This window comes from Populus euphratica, unplaced genomic scaffold (assembly GCF_000495115.2).
Source record: "Populus euphratica unplaced genomic scaffold, PopEup_1.0 scaffold93.1, whole genome shotgun sequence".
Classification (NCBI taxonomy): Eukaryota; Viridiplantae; Streptophyta; class Magnoliopsida; order Malpighiales; family Salicaceae; genus Populus; species Populus euphratica.
The window spans coordinates 803,414-823,992 of NW_011499873.1; the positions used below are offsets into that span (position 1 = coordinate 803,414).

Consider the following 20,579-nt stretch of genomic DNA (forward strand, 5'->3'; position numbering starts at 1 on the left):
CTTTCCCTAGGTTATCAATGATTTGCTTAATCCAATGGGGCAGAATCTAAGAATACGAGAGGATGCTCAGGTGGTTACATTTAAGTCTGGGAATTTTGCACCATATGATTACTTGCTGTTTTATCAAGAGGGATATATTGCTTTTGATGAAGTTGATAAAACCCTTAGTGTGTGATGGTGTGGTTGCCTGGAGCGCAGTAGCGCTGGCCATTTACTTCCTGCCTGATATTGCACCAATATTCTCAATTCTATTTTTTGCTGTCAGCATCATGCATGCAAATTAGAAACTACCTTGCATATCTCTTGTCTAATTATCCATCCTACTGGAAGTTATTTGTTGATTCAGCAACAAATGAAATTGAACCATCACCTCAACTCTATTCACTGATATGGAAGCAAAACCTTCTTTGAAATTGCACTTTTCAGTTGTAGATGCAAGATCAAGTTGTTGCCAATAGCTGAAGTGTTTCGCAAACTAAAATCAAAATTTGGCCATCCTTTTAACTTTTTCCTGAAATATTTACTTGCTTTTTTTGATGAAAATTGTATTAGTGACAAAAAGAATTACAAAAAGCAACTTAAACTTGAACTCCCCCGCCATCTATAAATTTCAATGAATAGAACCTGAGTTGTCCATTATTCGAGAGCTTGTTTTAAGGTGCATTTTATCATGTCATCAGGGAACATATGTCGAGGGAATCAAAGTAGAAGTTGTTTTGTCACCTGCTCATGCTCTTTCCTTGATAGCATCTGGAGAAGGTACTTCACTTCTGTTATGCATGTTTGGAAAATCTAGGTACTCACTGACCCACATTTAGCTGCCAAACATAATCACTTCCACTCGATGTGATTCCTTTGATCTCTTTTAGGGAATGTATTTTTATATGGTTGTTTAATTAGTTCACCTACATTAGACATTGTGAAGTACGGGCACTGCATTGTTCTATAGTATTATTCTAGTTACTATACATTTATCAACTATATGGTGTTGTGCAGCTAGGCACCTCTCTAATGACACTATTTCTGATTGTTGCAGAGCACAGGCATGTGGGTTCTAATAATTTCAATCTTCTAAGCAGTCGAAGCCACACAATTTTCACCCTGGTATCTGTTTTCTATTTTCGGATTATGAAGTTTTACATTCTCTAGCTCCCCTCCTTCCAGTTCAATACTGCTTGAAGCTTAGAGTTGAACTTTCTAAAACTAAACATGCTGATCACCTTATCATTTAAAGTTTGTTTGAATGATTTCACCTTAATGGGATGGCTCCTTATTTATCTCTAGATTTTATTTTGCGGTACTAAACATATCATTATCTGTCAGACTATTGAAAGCAGTCCATGTGGGGAATATCAAGGGGAAGAAGATGTGACTTTGTCCCAATTGGTAGATTCTTTTGTCAGATATATTTGAATATGATTTTTCTGTTAATTACAGTCTGCTTCTGGGTACCCGACATGACTTAAATTCTGTGCAGAACTTAATTGATCTTGCAGGATCTGAAAGTTCTAAAACTGAAACAACTGGATTAAGGAGAAAGGAGGGTTCATACATAAACAAAAGCTTACTTACTCTTGGCACAGTAAGATGTTGCTCTTATCTATTAGACATCTTATTTTCATTGTGTGACATTTATACTGAAACCAATTCCAACCTGCTAACATGCCTCACATTTCTGTTTTGTGCAAATTAGCTAAGAAGTTTGGACTGTTAATGCTAATTTGTTAGTTCACTGGTTAAAATTTCATTGATTGCTGGAAAATGCCAGATTAGGTTAATTTTGAGCTGGTGGTAGTCAATTATGGACGGATACCAAAATTAATTTGGGCACCATAAAAGGTTTGGACAACGAACAACTAAATCTGAATGACTTTGGCAAGGCATTTTAAACTTGTTTGGGGGCATGAAGTACATGGTTTCTTGACTATTCGTGTGTAGAATGTGTTGTAGTGCTGGGGAGCAGGGAACTTTATCTAAGTCCTTCTGTATCCAAATTGTCAATTCATATAACCTGACAGTATTACTGCTTCTCCTTGCAGGTTATTTCTAAATTAACAGATGAAAAAGCAACTCACATTCCATATCGAGATTCAAAACTCACCCGTTTATTGCAGTCATCTCTCAGTGGCCATGGACGTGTCTCTGTATGTTCGGCATAATACTTCAGATTTTTTAGCATTCATATAGTGACATCTTTTCCTTGCTGCAATGTAACTTGTTTGGTGTAAAATAGTTTATTCATATTTATTCGAAGGAGGAAGTTTTTAAATATTTTGTGTCTACTTGCGGGTCTGGGGAGGGGGAGGTGGAGGGGATTGTTGTTACACTTTCTGTTTTGTTGCTATCCTCCATGTTATTGGAATAGCATGCTATTACATTTTACTAAATTTCCTTCTCAAACTTGCATGTAGCTCATATGCACAGTGACACCTGCCTCTGGCAATAGTGAAGAGACACACAATACACTTAAGTTTGCTCACAGGAGCAAGCAAGTGGAAATCAAGGCTTCTCAGAATAAGGTGAATTTTTAGCTTCTCTTTCATGCTAAGTGTGGTTAACTTAAAAGGCTGCAATTTCATAATTTTCATTCATTTCTTAAAATGTTTTCTTTAGATTATGGATGAGAAATCTCTCATTAAAAAGTACCAGAAGGAAATTTCCTGTTTAAAGCAAGAGCTTCATCAATTAAAGCGTGGAATGATGGAGAGTCCTTATATGGCTGCATCTACCCAAGAAGATCTTGTTAATTTGAAGCTTCAGGTTTTTGCAATGGACTTCTATGCTTTATATCAGAATCTTTTTATTTTAATTGTTGCTAAGATTCTGGATGACAACAGTTACTCCCACCCCATATTTGGAATCTATATTTCGTTTTGTGAGGTCTTGTATAAGTTTGATAATTAAATAAAGAGTGTATGTAATCATCTCTTTATAAATCATGGATGAGAAATTTAAGGGGCTATATATATTTTGCGAGTGATAATTTGCGACATTGGTGTTTTTCTACTCTAACTTGAACATGTTAATTAATGTCTCCTCAGAATGGAGCTAAATATGTGATCAGGGTAGCATGGTGTATGATACTGCATTTTTTATTGTTGCTAAATATGTGATCAGGTTTTCCTTAACTTAAATAATAGATTATCATGTGAATTCTGTTCATATACTCAAAGGTTCTGTTGTGTAATTTCCCGTGGTCAAAGCTGGAAGCTGGTCAGGTCAAACTACAGTCACGATTGGAAGAGGAGGAACAAGCCAAGGCAGCTTTAATGGGAAGAATTCAGCGATTGACCAAGCTTATCTTAGTTTCCACAAAAAATTCCATGCAAACAAGTCTACCTGAAAGATCTGATCATATAAGAAGGCATTCATTTGGGGAAGATGAGGTTTGTTATTTGCCCGTAAGCTTAGTTTGCAAGAAAGCGGTTTCTGGATCTTCAATCAAGATGGCATGGTTTATGGATTCTTGATTTTATTGTTGTCGCAGCTGGCATACTTGCCGGATAGGAAAAGGGAATGCATGACAGAAGAAGATTCTGGAAGCTATGCTTCTGAGCTTTCTGTAGAAGGAAGAGATGAGATTACTAATCTAGATGAGTTGGTGAAGGATTTTAAACGAAACAGGAGGCGGGGGATGCTTGGCTGGTTTAAACTGAAGGTACATTCTTGTGCTTTAAAAGAGGACCCTTTTCATGAATGTTTAATTAGAGATGGATCTGGTTTGTTATGATGTTATACTGGTTGTAAAGAGAGATAATCAGGGAATTTCATCAATACATTATTACTCTACTGTGTTTCTCCTTTCAAGTTTCCTCAAGCTACTTTTCTTTTCCTTTTACTTTTATTTTACATGCATTGGCTACATCTAGTCACACCTAGTGCGTTCTTCTTGTTTTTCATTTAAACGCTGTTAGAGAAATCCCCACATTGTTTTTTTTTTTTTTTATGGATTTAAGGTATGGCCTCTTGTATATGGTATGAGCATCTCCACCCAATAGTGCAATTTAATTGATCTAAGCATCCGAGGCCTTTGATAGGATGCTGAGATATTGCCATGACTGTTTACTATTGGAATTTGATAACTACAAGGCTGCTATGGCCATACATTGGAGCAGCACTTTGCGAAATGGAAAATTGTTTTAGCCCATCCATTTGCAGAGAGGCTGGGCTATGGAATCAATCCCTTTTAATTCTTTCAGTGAAGATGTCATGTTTAGAAGAGCCTTTAAATTGGCTTGTAAAAGCTGTAGTCAGAAGAGCTTCACATCTTTCTGATAACCTACGAAAATGTTTGCTGATCTTTAAACAGTTAAGAAAGATCAGCAGATATCTTGAAATCGAGTGGTGATGGTTAATAAATGTGAACCTTTTGATCTTCATATTGCAACAATTTATCCTCTTATCTACCTCTCTGTTTGGAAGATAGCTCGTTTGGTGTTTTAAACAGTGTCCAAAGGAAATAGTTATTATCATACAACTGGATGAACTGTTCATTTGATTTATGAGGTGAATTTGGAGCTTTGTATTTTGAACAAAAAATTTTTTTGGCCCATCATATCCGAAATAAGGATGATGCTCTTTATATACTTTATTACTCAATTATTCTAGAGAGTGTACAGTTTGCATTGATGTTGAACAAAAAATTTTTTTGGCTGATCATATCCTAAATAAGGATGATGCTCTTTATATACTTTATTACTCAATTATTCTAGAGAGTGTACATTTTGCATTGATGTTTGGATCTGTTGTGCTAAACCTCCTGTTAGTTGCAGTTAACTTGATAAAACTTCTTAATGATTTCCCTTGCAGAAGCCAGAGAATTCAGTAGGGTTGTCACCTAGTACAGATAGTGAGAGCTCTGCTGGTGGATCACCTGCCTCCCATTCCAAATTGTCACAAAATAGGGTCACATTCAATGATATAAAAGATGGAAAGAGAAAATCTATCGGTAGGAAGGGAGATGAAACTACAATCATTGGTTCATTTCCAGAAAGAACACAAGCTGGCGACCTGTTTAGTGCTACTATTGGAGGACGCCGATTGCCTCCAGTGAGACGAGCTTTAACTGCTATCTTAATATTTTAACACTACCATGTTCTTTCATAAGTATCATATATGATCATATTGTGGTGTAACACTGCTGAGTCAGTCATTTTTCCTGTTATTGCTTATGACAAGTAACGATATCTGCTATGCTTTCATGATAATATATTAGGTGAGTTTTGTAGTGTGCTGTTGCCTTTAAATAGATGGTGGGATATCCATGTTATTGCTTGATCATGCACCATTCAGTGGTAAAAGAAGGGTGGTTTAGAATACAAATAATACAAGGAGTACAGGAAGTTTTTATTTCTAAGAAGCCTGTTTCGTACTTCCCATTGGGGGTTTGCAAGCAAAGCTATGCATGACTTCATTACAATTAGGGCCATGAGTGGTTTGGGAAATTTGAGATGGATGTTTGTCATCTCGATTTAACTTGGGTTGTAGGACATAGGCATCTTCTGTAATTGACTGCATTCCATTTTGGCAGTATCCATCATGTAATCAACTCAGCAAGTGTCTATTGATCCCTTGATTACTATAGTGGAGTTGGTAATTTGTGTTGTAGGTGTATATTTTTTCCTTATTTTTTATTCGAGGTAGTTTGCTTAGTTATGTTGAGTTGTCAAATCCCTTTGAATAAGTGTAAGGTGTGCTTTTCAGCAAAGGTCAAGAGTTAACAGGAATGGTTTGAATGCTTTTCATGCAGACTGGTACCACAATAACGGATCAAATGGATCTTCTTCGTGAGCAGGTGAAAATGTTAGCTGGGGAGGTGGCATTGTGTACTAGCTCTCTGAAGAGACTTTCAGAGCAAGCAGCTAGCAACCCTGAAAATTTACAGCTGAAGGTGATGATCCTCCTTGTGCATTAGATTTCAATAAGATGTCAACCTATTTGATTTCTCAGGTCTCTTCCTTGACAAGGAACTGAAAATTTGTTTTTATTATGGTTTTATTTTAATGGCCATATTGTTTGACATAGGAACAAATGCAAAAGTTGAAAGCTGAAATTAGTGAAAAGAAGCATCAGATGCATGTTCTAGAGCGACGCATGATTGAATCAGTTGAGATGACGTCAAACACATCAACCAGCATTGAAATGCCAAAGGTAACTCCATGTGATGTGACAGGCTTAGCAGATTTGAAGAACCGGGGAAAAATAGTGAACTGCAAGAATTAACGGAGTCAAATGAGCAGATTTGAGAGAGAGCCAAGGAGTGTTATTTTAAAATATACAGTCAAATGAATCCCATTAAAGTTTTTTTGGTGGCTCTAGAAGTGAGAAATAAAAGTGATGTTCTAAAGAACAGCTATTGAGACACTGGTACCTGACGGCACCAGTTCACTATTCTGAAATTCTCTATCTGTTGTTTGTGGCTATCTTTCAAATCAAATAATGAATTGCATTTAAGTGAAGTGGTGAAATAATTTTTATTTTGAATTGTCAGAATTCAACAAATTAGAATTCTTTGTATTTTTTTGGCTAGTTAACATTACAGGACAAACTAGTGACTTTCAGTAACCTTTGGCCTCTAATTTGTTTCCTTCTCTGTCTTGCAGGCTTTATCCAAGCTCACTACTCAGCTCAATGAAAAAACATTTGAACTTGAGGTTTGTTATAGTACTTGCTGTCTAGCTGCAAGGATAGTTTTTTCAGCATCAAATGGCAGGATTTTTTACTAACTTGGTTTCTTTGTTTTGGGATGAGTATTCAAGATTAAGTCAGCAGACAATAGGATACTTCAGGAGCAACTGCAGATTAAGGTACATGCTAGAGCTGTATAATCACTTTATCTTTGCTCTAAAATGTGAAGTTTTTTATGATACATGGTTGCTGTAACAGATATCAGAGAACACTGAGATGCAGGAGACAATTCTTCTGCTGCGGCAACAGCTAAATTCATTATCAGAAAAAAGCTCCAGCAAACAGAGAATTGCTGAATCTGAGTCTACCACACAGAAAGAGCAAAGAAGGGAGGAACGAGATTTGGTCATTTGAAGAAATTTATGCTGATGAAAACACACCAAAAAGTGTCATGAGTTTGAATCAAATATTTTCCCAAGATGACCCCAAAGAGTGCAATGACACTAGTTTATTGAATTCTCAAGTTCTTATACAGGTTAGTTTATCTTTTAATTTTTTGGCACTTTCTTTTTAGGTGCTAAATTGTTTTTTTGTCTTTATGTTATCTTCATGGATCTACTAATTGACAGGCGCCTATTTTTTTCCTGATTTTTTCTCTGGTGGTTTTAATGGTTTGAGTGATGGGCTCTGTTTATGTATTTGTAGGCTTCTGAGATAGAGAATCTGAAGCAAGAGAAGGTGAAGCTGATTGAAGAAAAGGATGGACTTGAAATTCAAAGCCAAAAACTGGCAGAGGAAGCATCGTATGCAAAAGAATTGGCGGCTGCTGCTGCAGTTGAGCTGCGAAATTTGGCTGAAGAAGTAACCAAGCTGTCTTATGAAAATGCGAAGCTGTCTGGTGATCTGGCTGCTGCAAAAGAGACACAATGCAGATCTAACTGCTGTCAGAGGTCCATTTCATATGATTTTAAACAAAGTAACTCCAATGGTTCTCTACCTGATGGACGCTTTAGAAAAACTGAGGATAGTCTTTTGGTTGGGGAGTTGCAGAAGGAACTAAATGAAAGATACCAAAGAGAAGCTTCATTGGAAATGGCACTTTCTGAGAGAAACAAGGTAGAAGGTGAGCTACGGAAACAACTTGATGAAGCAAAACATCATGAAGAAGATTTGGAAAACGAGCTTGCCAATATGTGGGTGCTGGTTGCAAAGATGAGAAAGTCTGGTGTTAATGCTGAGGACATGCCATCTGAAGGGGTCTACACATCTACCACTTTTGGAGCAGGTCTTAAAAGTGGATTTCTGCTATCTAATGGTCATTCTTCTAGAATATCCAAAGATGAAACCTTTGAAAACATTGATGGGATGAAGACATTAGAAGAGTTGAAAGTAAGCTATCAGAAAGAGAGAAGAAAATGCAAACAGCTAGAAGGCATTATTTCAAGATTGAAGGTATTTATTTTCTTGACCAAACTGAAATTGCATGACAAGTTCCCCTTTACTGCACCTGGATAAATTTTGCCGGGATGATTTTCAGGTATTCTAACTTGGCTAGATGTTAACTGAATTGCTACTGTTTGTGTAAGAGTGCATGCATGAAGAGATGATCAGAGCACACAACAGTTTGATCGAGTGCCCTAGATCACCAAAACAATAAATGTTCTCTGTTTAGAGTTCATCACAAGCTCAATGGCATAAATTTTAGCAATTAGAACATCGTGGGGTCCAACATTCCAATTTATTTTGATTCCAGTTTCATTGTTGAACTGCTTAAGAATTAAGCATGTCATAGGATTTTGATATTCAAAATCCTGGCATTTGTCTCAAATCAAATGATCTCTCTAGAATTAATTTTTATACAGACAGATTGAAGCTACCGACTACAATTAATCAATTCAAATTTTTTATTAGGTTGAAGACATAGATGGTCTGGATGTCACAGCTCTTGAAGATCTACAGAATTTTCATGTCGAAGCCATAACTAAAATCTGCCATGCAAAGGTGACATTCTTTTATTCTCGCTCTTTTAAATGAGGTTACTGGATGTGCTTTCTTTTGCTGCTTTGTTAACTTGTATTTTCGCCTTTCAACATGATGGTATTTGCATTAAAAACAAATGTATTCATGTTAAGTATTTGGAGTTTGATTATGCAAGGTGTCTGAGTACATTGACTAGCGCTTATTTTTGGGATTCATATCGATCATCTCTGATAGTTGCTTTACCATGCAGTGTGCAAAGCGTGCGTGATAGCATACTAAATCCAACTTATGGCCATCAGAGCTGCTGACCTAGGTTAGTCCTGACCCTAATTTTTTCTACTCCAAAGAAGTGTCTGCTTTGATGTGTTCTAGCTAACCACTTGTTCCAGTGTAAATTTAAAATCATATCATTTCTATATTTACAATACTATGGCATTTTTTATGCACAGCCTAAATTTATGAAGATTCAAGCTTAGGGTTTTGATAATCTGCTCTTGGCAACATAACATTTTGTAAAATCCATAATCTAGGGCTATCGATCTCTATTTACAATTTGTGTTGATGTTTTGCGATTGGCCTCTTGTTGCATCGTTATTTTTGGCCACACCTGTCAGGATATTTACATTTCTTTGAATCAGACTTCTCCTTGATTCACCATCAATAAAGTTCCTGTGATAACCAAGAACATGTAAAATTGCTCAAACCTTTGATAGATTATATGCTTTCAGAGGGATATAAACGCAACTCTTCATCCACGCCATAATGGTCACACCAATGTACTAATAATCTAAGCCCGTATCACATTTAGGTTACAGATAATAAACCCAAAGATACAACCTCACCACGCAGCACAATTAACGCACCTATACCCTTCCCTCGACCCGAAAATTTGGGGGGATAAATAAAAACGGAATAGGTGAAGTGGGATACAGACAACGGGTCCATATGCATTTCTTGATGTGGCCATATGAACCCCAAAACACATTTTCTGCTCCAAATTTCAGCTCATGCAGATCCATGTTGGTTTTTTGCAGGTGTAATCTTATTTGTACAGTCATCGAAACAGTAACTAAATCAATTTGTCAACTCTCATAGTTAACTCCTTGTAGAAGCTACGGTTATGGGGATGGCAGATGGCTTTTTTTTTTTTTTTTTGTATTTAATCAGTAGCTAACTTGCAGCAGAAATTGAACAAGGACTCGTATATTTATGTGGGACAGACCCATTTACATCATCTATGCTAAACGTCACTGAATATCAAAAGCTCTGTTGTCTGTATCAATGTCTAATGACATTAAGTTATTTTTGCCTTCTATTTTTTGGTGAAAAGTTTGGTCTTCTCAGAAGCATAGGTTGCAGGACAACGCTCCTCTAGGATACCAAAGTAGGCCGCATAAGGCTGGAAAAAACCTTCATTATATTCACGATCCACGCTGTTAAATAAACAGGAGGAAGATAATCATGGTGAGAGTTCCAAGATTAAGCATATAAAATGAAGATATTACTAGAGAATGGTTCAGGACTTGGGAAGTCTATTGCAATTTGTTGGGAACCATCCAATCTGCTGTCTCTCATTGTCATAAACCACCACCCTGTCTTGCATAAAAATGTCTGGATAGCACGGAACAGAGGAATCAGATTTATACGATTAGGATATATAAAAGGTTTTATTAGATACGTCCATTGTCATGTTGCTATTTATTTTTATGTTTTAAAAGTATTTTTAAAATTTTTTAAATTTTTCTTTGTTTTAATTAGTAATTTTTTTGATGTTTTCATATCATTTTGATGTAATAATATAAAAAATTATTTAAAAAAAATAAAAAAATATCATTTTAATATATTTTGAAGTAAAGAATATTTTAAAAAATAACTGAAAATAATCTCTCACCTCCTATCACATTGAGGTTTCCCAGGCCTTGCTCACCGCCGTTCAGAATCCCTAAGCACACATTCCCATCTTTCTGAAATGAGGAGAGGTTATTAATATGCTTGCTGATGTCTAAATGTATGGTTGCTAAGTGCAGGGAACTTGTGAAAGGTTTTTTGAGGTGCTTACAGTGATAATGAGGTAGTCCTCAGGTGCCAACTGCAGCTGCACATTCTTTGCTTTTATAAAGTTTATGGTTAAGGGCTTGAAAAAACTCTTGATGTCAAGAATAGATTTGATCGGTTTAGCAGTTTTCCAGCACACTGCAAGTGCCTTCTCCTCCGGTGCATCTCTTAATGGCTTTCCACTAAGATCCTTCCTCACCTGAGACAAAGTTAATGATTCGTGTAACAAAATATTTTAATGTGTGTTTCTTTATCTCATTCAATGTTATCTTCCTGATATAAAAAATCAAGCATATCTCACCAGATTAAGTATACTCTGGTAAACTTGAGCACTGAAGTACGTATAGGAGCTCCCGCTGTCAAAAATCAGCTGTAGTCCCTTGATGCCAGTGGGCTTTCCCCCAAAAAGTAGTTCTGCTGGTCCTGACGAGTATAGTGTGCTGGATGAAAATAAAAGGAATTAGTGCATTTAATTGAAGTAACCGAGCGAAACTAAAGCTGAGAGCAATGGTCTAAAGAAGGTTAAAAACAGAGCTAGAGCACTCTACTCTGAGGAACTGCGTCGCATTGGAGTCCAAGTGATTCCCGAAGGCGGAAAATGGTGATCTCCAAAGAATAAAAAGCCACCTGTTACCCTACTGAAACAGTGGCCGACCACATTTTGCGTGATACCCAGGTTTCGTAGCTGCGAAAGAATGCTTGCTTTCCCTCTGCCAAGGCCAAGAATCCCAGCTGTGTCAGGCGGTGAGTGTGGGCCGAGATATTTTTGATCATATCCACACCTGCATGATTGCAACGTATTTCAAGATGGTGATCCATGCTCGAGCTTTTACAAAATCATATAAGTTGGTACATGCCACCAGATTTTACAGTAGCTAACAGAATAAAAGTACAGTTTCTTTTAAGCTTAGTTGTGTACTCATCAAGCATAGAAAAAAAATGTCGAAGGGTGCGTCAACTGGGATGGAATGCATGAAACCCACCCAAAGGCGATTCTAGGTTGGAGAAGAGAGCCGTTGTTCAATCGTAGCGGGAAGTAGTCCGACAGCAGCACGCCAAGAGATGAACCAAGATCAGCATACTGGACTTCATAGTCACACTGCTCAGTTGGGATGTCGCAATTGTAGTTTTGTCCTGTGCTGATGGCCTGGCACAAGGAACTTGCACAAGGCACACGATTGTTCTTTGGCTTGTAAAGTTTATCAAGAGGCTGCACATTAGAATGCATATTAGACACAGTGCCAGGTCATTTTAAGACTGTTACATTGGTGGTTTTGTCTTCTGTACAAGGACACGCTTACCTTAGTGCAACCTTTGCAAGGAGCATCACATTGAACCCAGGTGAGATCACTACCAGTATCAATATCCAAGTCAAAAGCCTTTGGTGGGTTGCCTATGTTCAGAATCACAGAGTAGTGCCTGCAAATTACAAGAAGATTCGTTATTATTCCACTTCAAAGAAATCTTTAAAAGTCAAGTTACAAACTTGAAATCTCAATTATAAGCAATTTAATATAGAATTATTTTCCAAAAAAATAAAGACACCTGATATAGAATTGATTTATGAGAGAGGGTCCAAGTCAACATTCCCTAGAGAGGAGAGATAATCTCAAGAAATGCTAAAGAAACCACGCGGGACTACAAACGGGTCGTTCCAGTGGTTCCTAGAAGAATCCATGCGGTGGAATTGAGTCGGGAGAATGTGATTTGAAAAGTCAAAAGAATCTTTCAAAAACAGCAACACATCCCGCAAACAGGAGAAAGAACCAGACTCCGTTGTAGAAGTCAATTAAGCAAATAAAATAAGAGTTACAGAGACAGTGGTGCCCGGAATAAATAAACGAAAACGAAAACGAAAACAAATGATCATGGAATTATCCAAGAGGCAATGGAATTCAGAGTTGATGAATGGCCAAGCAATTCTCCACCAAACCAACAAAAAAGATAGTATATGAATCCAATATTCTAATAAAACAGACTATTAAAAGATAGTACCATGAGACACACGAATCCAATATTTTCATTTCATTTTTGCAAAGAATCAAGAAAATACGCACCCAGTAGGATAGACATTTCCGGTGACACGAAAGAAAACAGAGGAGCCAACTCGATCATTAGCAGGCGTGGTTGGCTTTCCTTTAATGGGTGTTTGACTGGCAGCAGAGAAGCAACCTCGAAAATTAGCAGCCATTACTATAAAGAACAAGAGCATCATCGTCACCAATGATACGATTCTTTTGCTTTTCTTTTCCATCTTTCCGAGTCTTTACAGTCGATTATGTTGTGAGCAAAAAGGGGATTGTTACGGCTTTTGACTTGAAAAGGGAAAAAGAAGGAAGGAAAGAAGTTGGAAACTCAAGAAGTGAAATCTACTTGGCTTTTTGTCTGAACGGAGACATGAGCGTTGGCTTTAATAGATGTGGCTTCTCTCCACGTGTACTACAGGGAGAGTTGAAAAGGAAATAAAAATCAAAACTGGGTGCAGCGTTTTCTCTCTGGTTTTTTCCCTGATATTATAGGGTTCAGGGAATAGGGGCTGGAAATAAACAATATTGAATCTGAGCAACTTCAGCTGGAATCTCCTTCTCCTTTCTTTTGAGTTTTTTACAAGTAGAGAGAGGGAAAGGGAGACGCAGGTGGTATAGGATTTTTCATACAAGGAAATTTCACGGGGAGAGAACAAAGCAGCGTCTAGAACGCGTGGTTATTTGAAGCAGGAAAGGTCGAGACTACCCATGAGGATTTCATTCAAATGTTGTTTTCAAAGGGCATAATTGTCTCCGTACTGTGGGGGGGTTGAAGGAGTCAAGAGTGGCTCTCTTCCTAGGATAAAAAGCGTGTAGGAGACAATATAATAAATGAGAGGGTCATTAAGAAATTAATTTTGATACCCTCGGTCTGTACCGATTCAGCGGTCTCTACAGTGGTAATGGACGGTAGAATAGTTGTTTTTTAAAGTTTTTTATTTAAAAATATATTATAATAATTTTATTATTTTTTAAATTTTATTTTTAATATCAGTATATAAAACATAAAATTGCTAGAAAATAATTTGAAGCAGTGAAAAATATAAGCAAATTTAATTTTCTTAAAAATATTTTTTAAATACAAAAATAAATAAATTTTTAATTTAATCGATGACATCGTTCTTCTTCTGATACTGTATTTGACATCTTTGTTTTGGTTGTAGTGGGGAAAATCTAGTGCCTAGACGCTCATTTTTTTATGTTATCCCATGGATTTATTCCTTGTTACTTTGATTTTGTGCCACACACGCTTCTGGTTTATTTTTTTTCCTTTTTTATAATAGGTTTAATAGCGTTGAAAGTTTGAATATTTTTGTGCGTTTGGAATAAGGTTTTTTAGGTTCTTAGTTTTTTTTTTTCAAATTTAATTTTCATGCTGGTTCTTCTTTCTAATCTTTTATTCAGTTTTCAGATTCACTGTATTACACGTAAACAATCCAAATGGTTGATTTTTTTTGCGTGAATATTTATTACTAATAACTTGTGGTGTTTGTTAGCGTAGTCAAGATGTAGTTTTTCTATATTTAAAAATAAAATGAAATATTTTAATATTTTTAAATCATTTTAATATATTGATATAAAAAATAAATCTTAAAAATAAAAAATTATTTCAAACAAGAAGCATTTTAAAAATAATCTCTATTAAATTTTCAAACAGCCGTTAAATTAGAAGTTCTAGAGTGATCAAAATTGAAGAAAGGGGCTGGTCAGATTAATTTCCAAAACTTATGGGACCATGGCTTTATTTTACTTATTTAATTATTTTTTATTCATGCACCAGGAACTAGCTGGGATAGCTCCTAAACTGGTTGACCATGTCAAAAATCAAAACCTATATTGACATTATTAACCTTGGATGGTTTTTGCTGGAATTTGGAATATTCAATTATGTGTGTGTTGGACTAGAGTGACGGATATGTCATTTATGACGAACAAGTTCAATCCAAGTCCTTATATTTTAATTTTGCCGACATTTTAACGCGATTAATTTTGCCAACCACCACCTTCTTCAAAAATTCAAAGCGATTCCTCTCCGTAGCCTGCATTCCTGGTTTTAAAAGGACTTGAATCCTAAAAAGGTGGAAGGCTACACTGAGGCCCGTACAGGCCCATTTGAAAAGGGCCGTAGCCCTTTTCTTGCATTTCGTGTATCAAAGACAAGTTATTCTCCTTAAAAACAAAAAAAAAATTAAAAAAAACAGCTGTTCTCCAGTTAAAATTGAATAGACGGGATTTTTTCTATCCTTCGCAGTGTTTGTTTTAAAAGCGAAAAAAATTAAATTCTATTATTTTTTTCAAATTATTTTATTTTGATATTTTGATATTATAAAGTTGTGTTAATATTAAGAATAATTTAAAAAAATAAAAAATTTTATTTTAATATATTTTTAAATAAAAAAAATTAAAAACAAACCATAATCACACCTTTCACATAAATTATTGAGGTATCATGCAAAACAAATAAGAGTGGTTCGCATTCCCACCTGCTAATTAGTTTTGGTAAAGTAGAATAAAAGGATGAACTGAGGACAGTCAACATCGGTAAAGAGATTATTAAATTTTTTCTGATGTCAGTGAGGCCTAGTTAATTAATGACGATGAACTCTAAGTAACAAGTAATGACACGAGCTGGTCGCTGCGGTGCCTTCATTTGATCTGTGTATGAGTGTATCTGTTTGTGAACAGTGTTCAGTATCTACGTCACACGATTTCCATTCAACTTTTTGACTCAACTGTTTCCTGATTTTAAAAGTGTTTTTTTAATATATTAAAATAATATTTCTTTATTTTTTAAATTTTATTTTTAAATATATATATAAAATAAGCAATTAAAATAAAAAAATTCAAAAAACTGCAAGACGTTCCCTTAATTGTTTGATTATAAGCCAGTGTACTTTCTATCCCTGTGGAGGTTTTTCTATATACTTGGTCCACTCTCCTTTAATCATGTCTACCAGCTACCTGCTCCACTTCTCTCCTCTCGTTCCCTGTTTTCCATAAACACCTGGCTGTCTTGGAAACCGTGGAATCAGATTCAATAGAAATGGACGAGCGACAAGCGGTGTCATCACTTGAAGAACCAAAAAGGGACGAGTCAGTGGCAGCAGAAACACCAAGTTTTCTTCCAAGAACAGGGCCCAACAGTTTCCTCAGTAAGCATAGAATGGTAGCTGCAATCAACCAACTTCAGAGTCAAATCAATTCCATACAGGTTAGCTTTCATGTATTCTGCAGTTCAAGTAAAAGCAGCAACAAACTAAACTCCGAGTATTATGCAATAACTAAATATGCAGGAGGAGCTGGACCAACTTGATACATTCGGTGAATCATCGATTGTTTGCAAAGAGTAAGCAACAGCTAGAGAAAAATAATTATGTCCCATCTCAAGCCCATGCTCATTTTTGAGTTTTTTCAATTAACTTTTTATTACTTGCTCTGCAGACTAGTATCAGGTGTTGAATCGATTCCTGACCCGCTACTTCCGTCGTAAGAACATATATATTTTGTCATTATTATTGTCACTGCCTCCGTGTATTATCATCATCAACGTTCACTTGCTGGTGTGATGATAGTTGATTATTTTCTTATTTATTACAGGACTCAGGGTCCGGTAAACGCTGGCTGGGATCGGTGGTTCAAAGGAAACCAGAACTCGCGAAGACGGTGGATCTAAATAGTTTTCTATCCATCATGAGTGTTTGTTACCACGCCCATCATTTCTAAGGTGTACTAAATAATGATGTTTAATGCATAAAAGTTTAACAACGAGAAACTTTCTATTTTATTTTGAAGAAAATGGATATCAATTTTACCCAAAAATATGAAAGCTGTGGCTGTGCAGTGCAGTTGAGACGGCACCCACATTTATTGATCTTCAAATCAATAAATAAAGAATATATCAGGTCAACCTCCCTCCCTGCAAAATGCATTTAGTACATCCGAGCAGAGCAAATTAGCGACCCATTCATCATCATCCCCAATTTTTAGATTGTAAATCTTTTGGGACGAGTCCAGTTCACTCATTTATCCCATTTTTTTTGTGGTCTATCGTGGGGGCTTATTTTATGGTCTCTCGAATTTTTTTTTTTTTTGTGCTTATTTATAGCTATGAAATAGTAACGTCAAGACATGTAGAAGATTTTCACTTCAATAATCACTGTGCTCTAAACAAGCCATCTCAAGCCAAATCGAGTTTGAACGGTTTCTGGTTTATCAAGCATCAAAAGTCAAAACCCGAAAAGTAAACACTATCACAATCTGGCTCCAGGATCAGGCGGCAAAGAAGAACAATCAACAGGAAACAATAAACAAGTAAAATAGGCTGACACGATCCTAGACATTGAAGAATTTGTTGGTTCCTCAACCTACCGTCCTTTAACTGTCTGAAAACAGCCACCGGATTGCAATTCGTAGCACATCTCACCAAGACAAGCCCAAGATTGCAGAAAATTGGTACGTGTTACTTAGAGGTCCAGGAGCTCAATGACGACGCGTGCACAGTTCGGTTGTCGTAGGTTCACATGCCATATAGCTTTCAGTCCATCAAATGTATGGCCTAATGCCCCAACATTCGATGAGCAAGCATGACAGCATGAGAACCAGGCTTTTCACAAGTTTCGACAGACTGTTTGCAATCTGATGCAATAAAGGGATGCTGTTTTCCCATTTAGACCAAAGAACAATGGCTGGGAAAGATCATCCGTAACATGACTGAAATCCAGCATTCATGGGACAAAGCTTTCAAGACATTTTGCACAGCAGATCTACAACAAAAGTTACATCGACTTTCCAAGTGTCGGCCAGTGGTGCTGTGTTGTTTAATTCATCTCTAACTACAGAAAGATACAGCATGTTTCGTTGGATCTACAATTGCCAAAATCCACCAAGTTCAGCCAGTCTGCAAGAGGGAAACGATAAAAAAGTCACTATGTTCATTTCCTTCACAGACATCAGCCAACAGTACCAAAAAGGGCCACTTCATCTCTTGGTATAAATGTTCCAAAGTGCTTGGAGAGTTCTAAAATTATGTATTGAACCAGTCCTTCAACGTCAAAATGCTGGGAGCCAAAATCAACCAAGGCCAGCCACTGGTTCTGACCAAAAAAGGTAAAATATAAAGATGCCAGCATTCAGAAGCCAGGGTTACAGGAATAATATTCAGTAGAGGCACATGCACACGTTTGAAATGATGCCTTACCTCAACTATGCAAGTCAAACATTCAGGTCTTCCTTCCAGAATATTGATCCTAAAGAATTTAATGTGTCATGGAGACAACTATCAAAGCATGCATCTTAAACAACTGGGGATGCAGTAGTTGTAGTCAAAAGTGTTCCCCGAAACCCTTTCTCGGCATCTTGTGCATTTGCTTTCTGGTCAGCAATCTCATCTGTGAACATCTCAACAAATATTTAAACATAAACTATCCCATCTAAAACACTGGACAATCATGTTATATCATAATCATATTGATAATCTGAAGCACAAAACCTGTTAATAAAGACCACATAATCAGTCAGCCATTTTGAACTTCAGGCTGTTATTGTAATTTCCATTGTTATATAATATGTGACATTACGGCTTAAGCATACAAGTTGTGTTAGGAAATAAGCTTTCCTTAAATAAGAGGAGACTATCATTCAAATAAAATAACCATTGATTTTAAGGTAGTTATAGTATTACGACTCAAATTACCAGCAATATCTCTATGCTCGTGGATTTCAGAATCTTGCACCCATAGCTTGTCACCAGGAAATATACTCAAGTCTGCAAGCGTAGCACTTTCCTGATCAATAATCACCGAACCTTTGTGAAGTATCTGGTTCTCCTTAACCACCTGCAGTATTTCCTAGGTTAACTGATACACATAAGCACAGACACTATATCTACGTTTCTACAGCTATGACATTAAAGAGGTTAATCAAGTGAAGATAAAAAGATTATTGTTGGAGAGCCAAAGGATACAACATATTCGCCTAACTCAACCACTGGTAGCAGATCAGAAACCAAATACTAGATATCCATTTCATCTAGACATCACAATATGTGAAGACGTGCAAAATTATTTAGGTATCACAATTATCCAGATTTTCTGGGTGGCATGTGTGTCATTTCATGCAACCTATATACTAATTTTCAACCAATATCTGACTTCTAATATTTCAAATTTTATCCAATGCCAAAGCTTCTCTTTTGAGTAAGAAAACTTCATTTGTCAGTTTTGGAAAGAATATAACTTTCCTAAAATACATTTATGAATTCCATGGAAGCAACATTAGTTCAAATTATGAAAACATTCCAAACCTTACTGCTTAAAATCTTTGATGCATGTACGACTGAAAATGGCATCCAATATGTTTTGATGATCAAGTTCTAAATATTTATCAAGTTATCTGCTCACTGTAGCATACCCCAAGCGATTCCCATATCATCATTTTTAACCGGTATAATGATGTGGAACCAGAAACTTTTAGATTTACTGAAGTCCCATAGCTGGTCTTCCGAGATCGCTTGGAGGCCCGCCGATCTGTATCAGAAGTGGCTGAAGAAGCTTCTAAAATCGATCTTGGAACTTCCTTACCACGCACAAGAGATACACTTATGTCCTCATTGAAGTAATTCAGCTTCTTTGCCAACTCCTGACTTCTTCGTTCACCAATGCAATCCTCACAAATCTAGCAGAATCATCAATGCCATATCAGCATTAGAGACAAGGGAAGTCAAATCCCAGTGGCCATTTCCCCTCCTGATAAGAGGGAGGTCTTGGGTCTGAAATTAGAACCAGATTATAGGGAGAAGAGTTTATGACTAGGCAGAAGCCTCCAAAAAATAAAAAAGAATTAAGGACGAAAAATTGAAGGTCTTGTACTAGCTAGCAGAGAACAGTGGTTAACACAGTACATAACAAAAATTAGGTAGAATTCTTATCACCTCTGGAGAGGTCCTAATTATAGGCTGTCTAATCTCTGGGCCATTACTTGCTTCATCTTGAGAACTTGGATGGTCTTTACATAGGGGCACGTCTTCTCCGCACCCACCCAAATTACTTTCTGCAACATCGCTGGACTCAATTATTGCCATTATGCCTTTCTCCTTGTTGCCACCCCACTCTTCACAGAAACTGTTCCAGTCATTCTCTGTAATGATTGTTAAAGCATCTGTCTAGAACCAAAAAACAAGGGAAGGAGGTCGGAGGAAAAAATCTGAAATTAGTGCACTCAAACTAGTGATGTCATTCTATTTTGTCTTCTTCTAGGTTTTTAAGTGAGATTGAAATGAAGTAGAAAGTGGCTCATTTTCAGCACCATTTTAATCACTCCAATAAGATTTGCACACACAAATGTTTCTTGCAAATACTGGCTCACATACGCCATCAATATGAGTTTTGTACTTGTAATACTTACAGAATAACTCTTCTGTATAAGCATGCCATGGTTGTTCATCAGGTAAGGAGGCCTTTCTAGGAGTCGGGAATGCTGAAAATAAAGGAGGGGGGACATGAGTAGAACAGCAAATAAGTCTCCTTGCAAGTTAAGTTAAAAAACAGGCTAGAAAAAGAGTAGGTTGATGTACATACTGATCCTAATTCCAATGGTATAATTACCCTTTGTTCACTCCACAAGTTATAAAGTAACTTTAACCATATTGACCCTTACCAAAAAAATTGTGTTTAAAAAGTGATACTCTTTCCAGTAGCCAACTTTTCATGATTTGGCTACTGGAAACTTACCTGTTCACATTTCAGTACATCAATAACAGGATCAAGAACTTCAGGTTCCACTGATGAAGTATTCTTGCCACTTGCACTCGTGTAGTTTCTCCATTTTGTGAGCCATGAAGAAGGCATCAGGTAATATGTGCAGTTCAAAGACAGGGGAACACTCTTTCCAGTT

The 20,579-nt window shown here is 36.6% G+C and overlaps 3 protein-coding genes and 1 pseudogene across 7 annotated transcripts in view; 2 read left to right on the forward strand and 2 right to left on the reverse strand.

The window, feature by feature from the left end:
* LOC105127778 (kinesin heavy chain-like) overlaps positions 1–8,455 on the forward strand; it is a 10,912-nt gene extending 2,457 nt beyond the window's left edge. Inside the window, 19 exon segments of the mRNA XM_011029197.1 lie at positions 11–70; positions 681–759; positions 1,037–1,104; positions 1,324–1,386; positions 1,478–1,582; positions 2,040–2,144; positions 2,412–2,519; positions 2,614–2,760; positions 3,204–3,386; positions 3,488–3,658; positions 4,810–5,049; positions 5,750–5,890; positions 6,025–6,150; positions 6,603–6,653; positions 6,759–6,806; positions 6,886–7,004; positions 7,006–7,162; positions 7,333–8,079; positions 8,165–8,455. Coding sequence (XP_011027499.1) covers positions 11–70; positions 681–759; positions 1,037–1,104; positions 1,324–1,386; positions 1,478–1,582; positions 2,040–2,144; positions 2,412–2,519; positions 2,614–2,760; positions 3,204–3,386; positions 3,488–3,658; positions 4,810–5,049; positions 5,750–5,890; positions 6,025–6,150; positions 6,603–6,653; positions 6,759–6,806; positions 6,886–7,004; positions 7,006–7,162; positions 7,333–8,079; positions 8,165–8,173 — 2,727 coding nt within the window. The 3' untranslated portion in view covers positions 8,174–8,455.
* A 1,334-nt stretch (positions 8,456–9,789) lies between these two features.
* Positions 9,790–13,462, reverse strand: LOC105127777 (aspartic proteinase Asp1-like). Of its 4 annotated transcripts, XM_011029193.1 has the most exons (9): positions 12,720–13,458; positions 11,964–12,081; positions 11,646–11,872; positions 11,211–11,444; positions 10,964–11,102; positions 10,667–10,861; positions 10,499–10,571; positions 10,131–10,218; positions 9,790–10,040 (listed from the first exon to the last, which is right to left on the reverse strand). In XM_011029193.1, exons 1-9 carry the CDS (start codon positions 12,914–12,916, stop codon positions 9,920–9,922), a joined length of 1,392 nt encoding a protein of 463 aa, XP_011027495.1. In that variant the 5' UTR covers positions 12,917–13,458; the 3' UTR covers positions 9,790–9,919. The 4 variants fall into 4 exon arrangements, with proteins under 4 accessions (XP_011027495.1, XP_011027497.1, XP_011027496.1 ...); XM_011029195.1 differs by lacking the exon at positions 10,131–10,218 and having other exon boundaries at positions 9,791–10,040; positions 12,720–13,462; XM_011029194.1 differs by having other exon boundaries at positions 9,791–10,218; positions 12,720–13,460.
* A 2,122-nt stretch (positions 13,463–15,584) lies between these two features.
* LOC105127779 (guanine nucleotide-binding protein subunit gamma 2-like) lies at positions 15,585–16,508 on the forward strand. 2 transcript variants are annotated; one of them, XM_011029199.1, is made up of 4 exons: positions 15,585–15,900; positions 15,983–16,035; positions 16,131–16,141; positions 16,287–16,508. In XM_011029199.1, the coding sequence occupies exons 1-4, from the start codon at positions 15,733–15,735 to the stop codon at positions 16,301–16,303; spliced, it is 249 nt and encodes an 82-aa protein (XP_011027501.1). In that variant the 5' UTR covers positions 15,585–15,732; the 3' UTR covers positions 16,304–16,508. The 2 variants fall into 2 exon arrangements, with proteins under 2 accessions (XP_011027501.1, XP_011027500.1); XM_011029198.1 differs by having other exon boundaries at positions 15,588–15,900; positions 16,131–16,175.
* An 822-nt stretch (positions 16,509–17,330) lies between these two features.
* LOC105127781 (ubiquitin carboxyl-terminal hydrolase 26-like) overlaps positions 17,331–20,579 on the reverse strand; it is an 8,764-nt pseudogene continuing 5,515 nt past the window's right edge.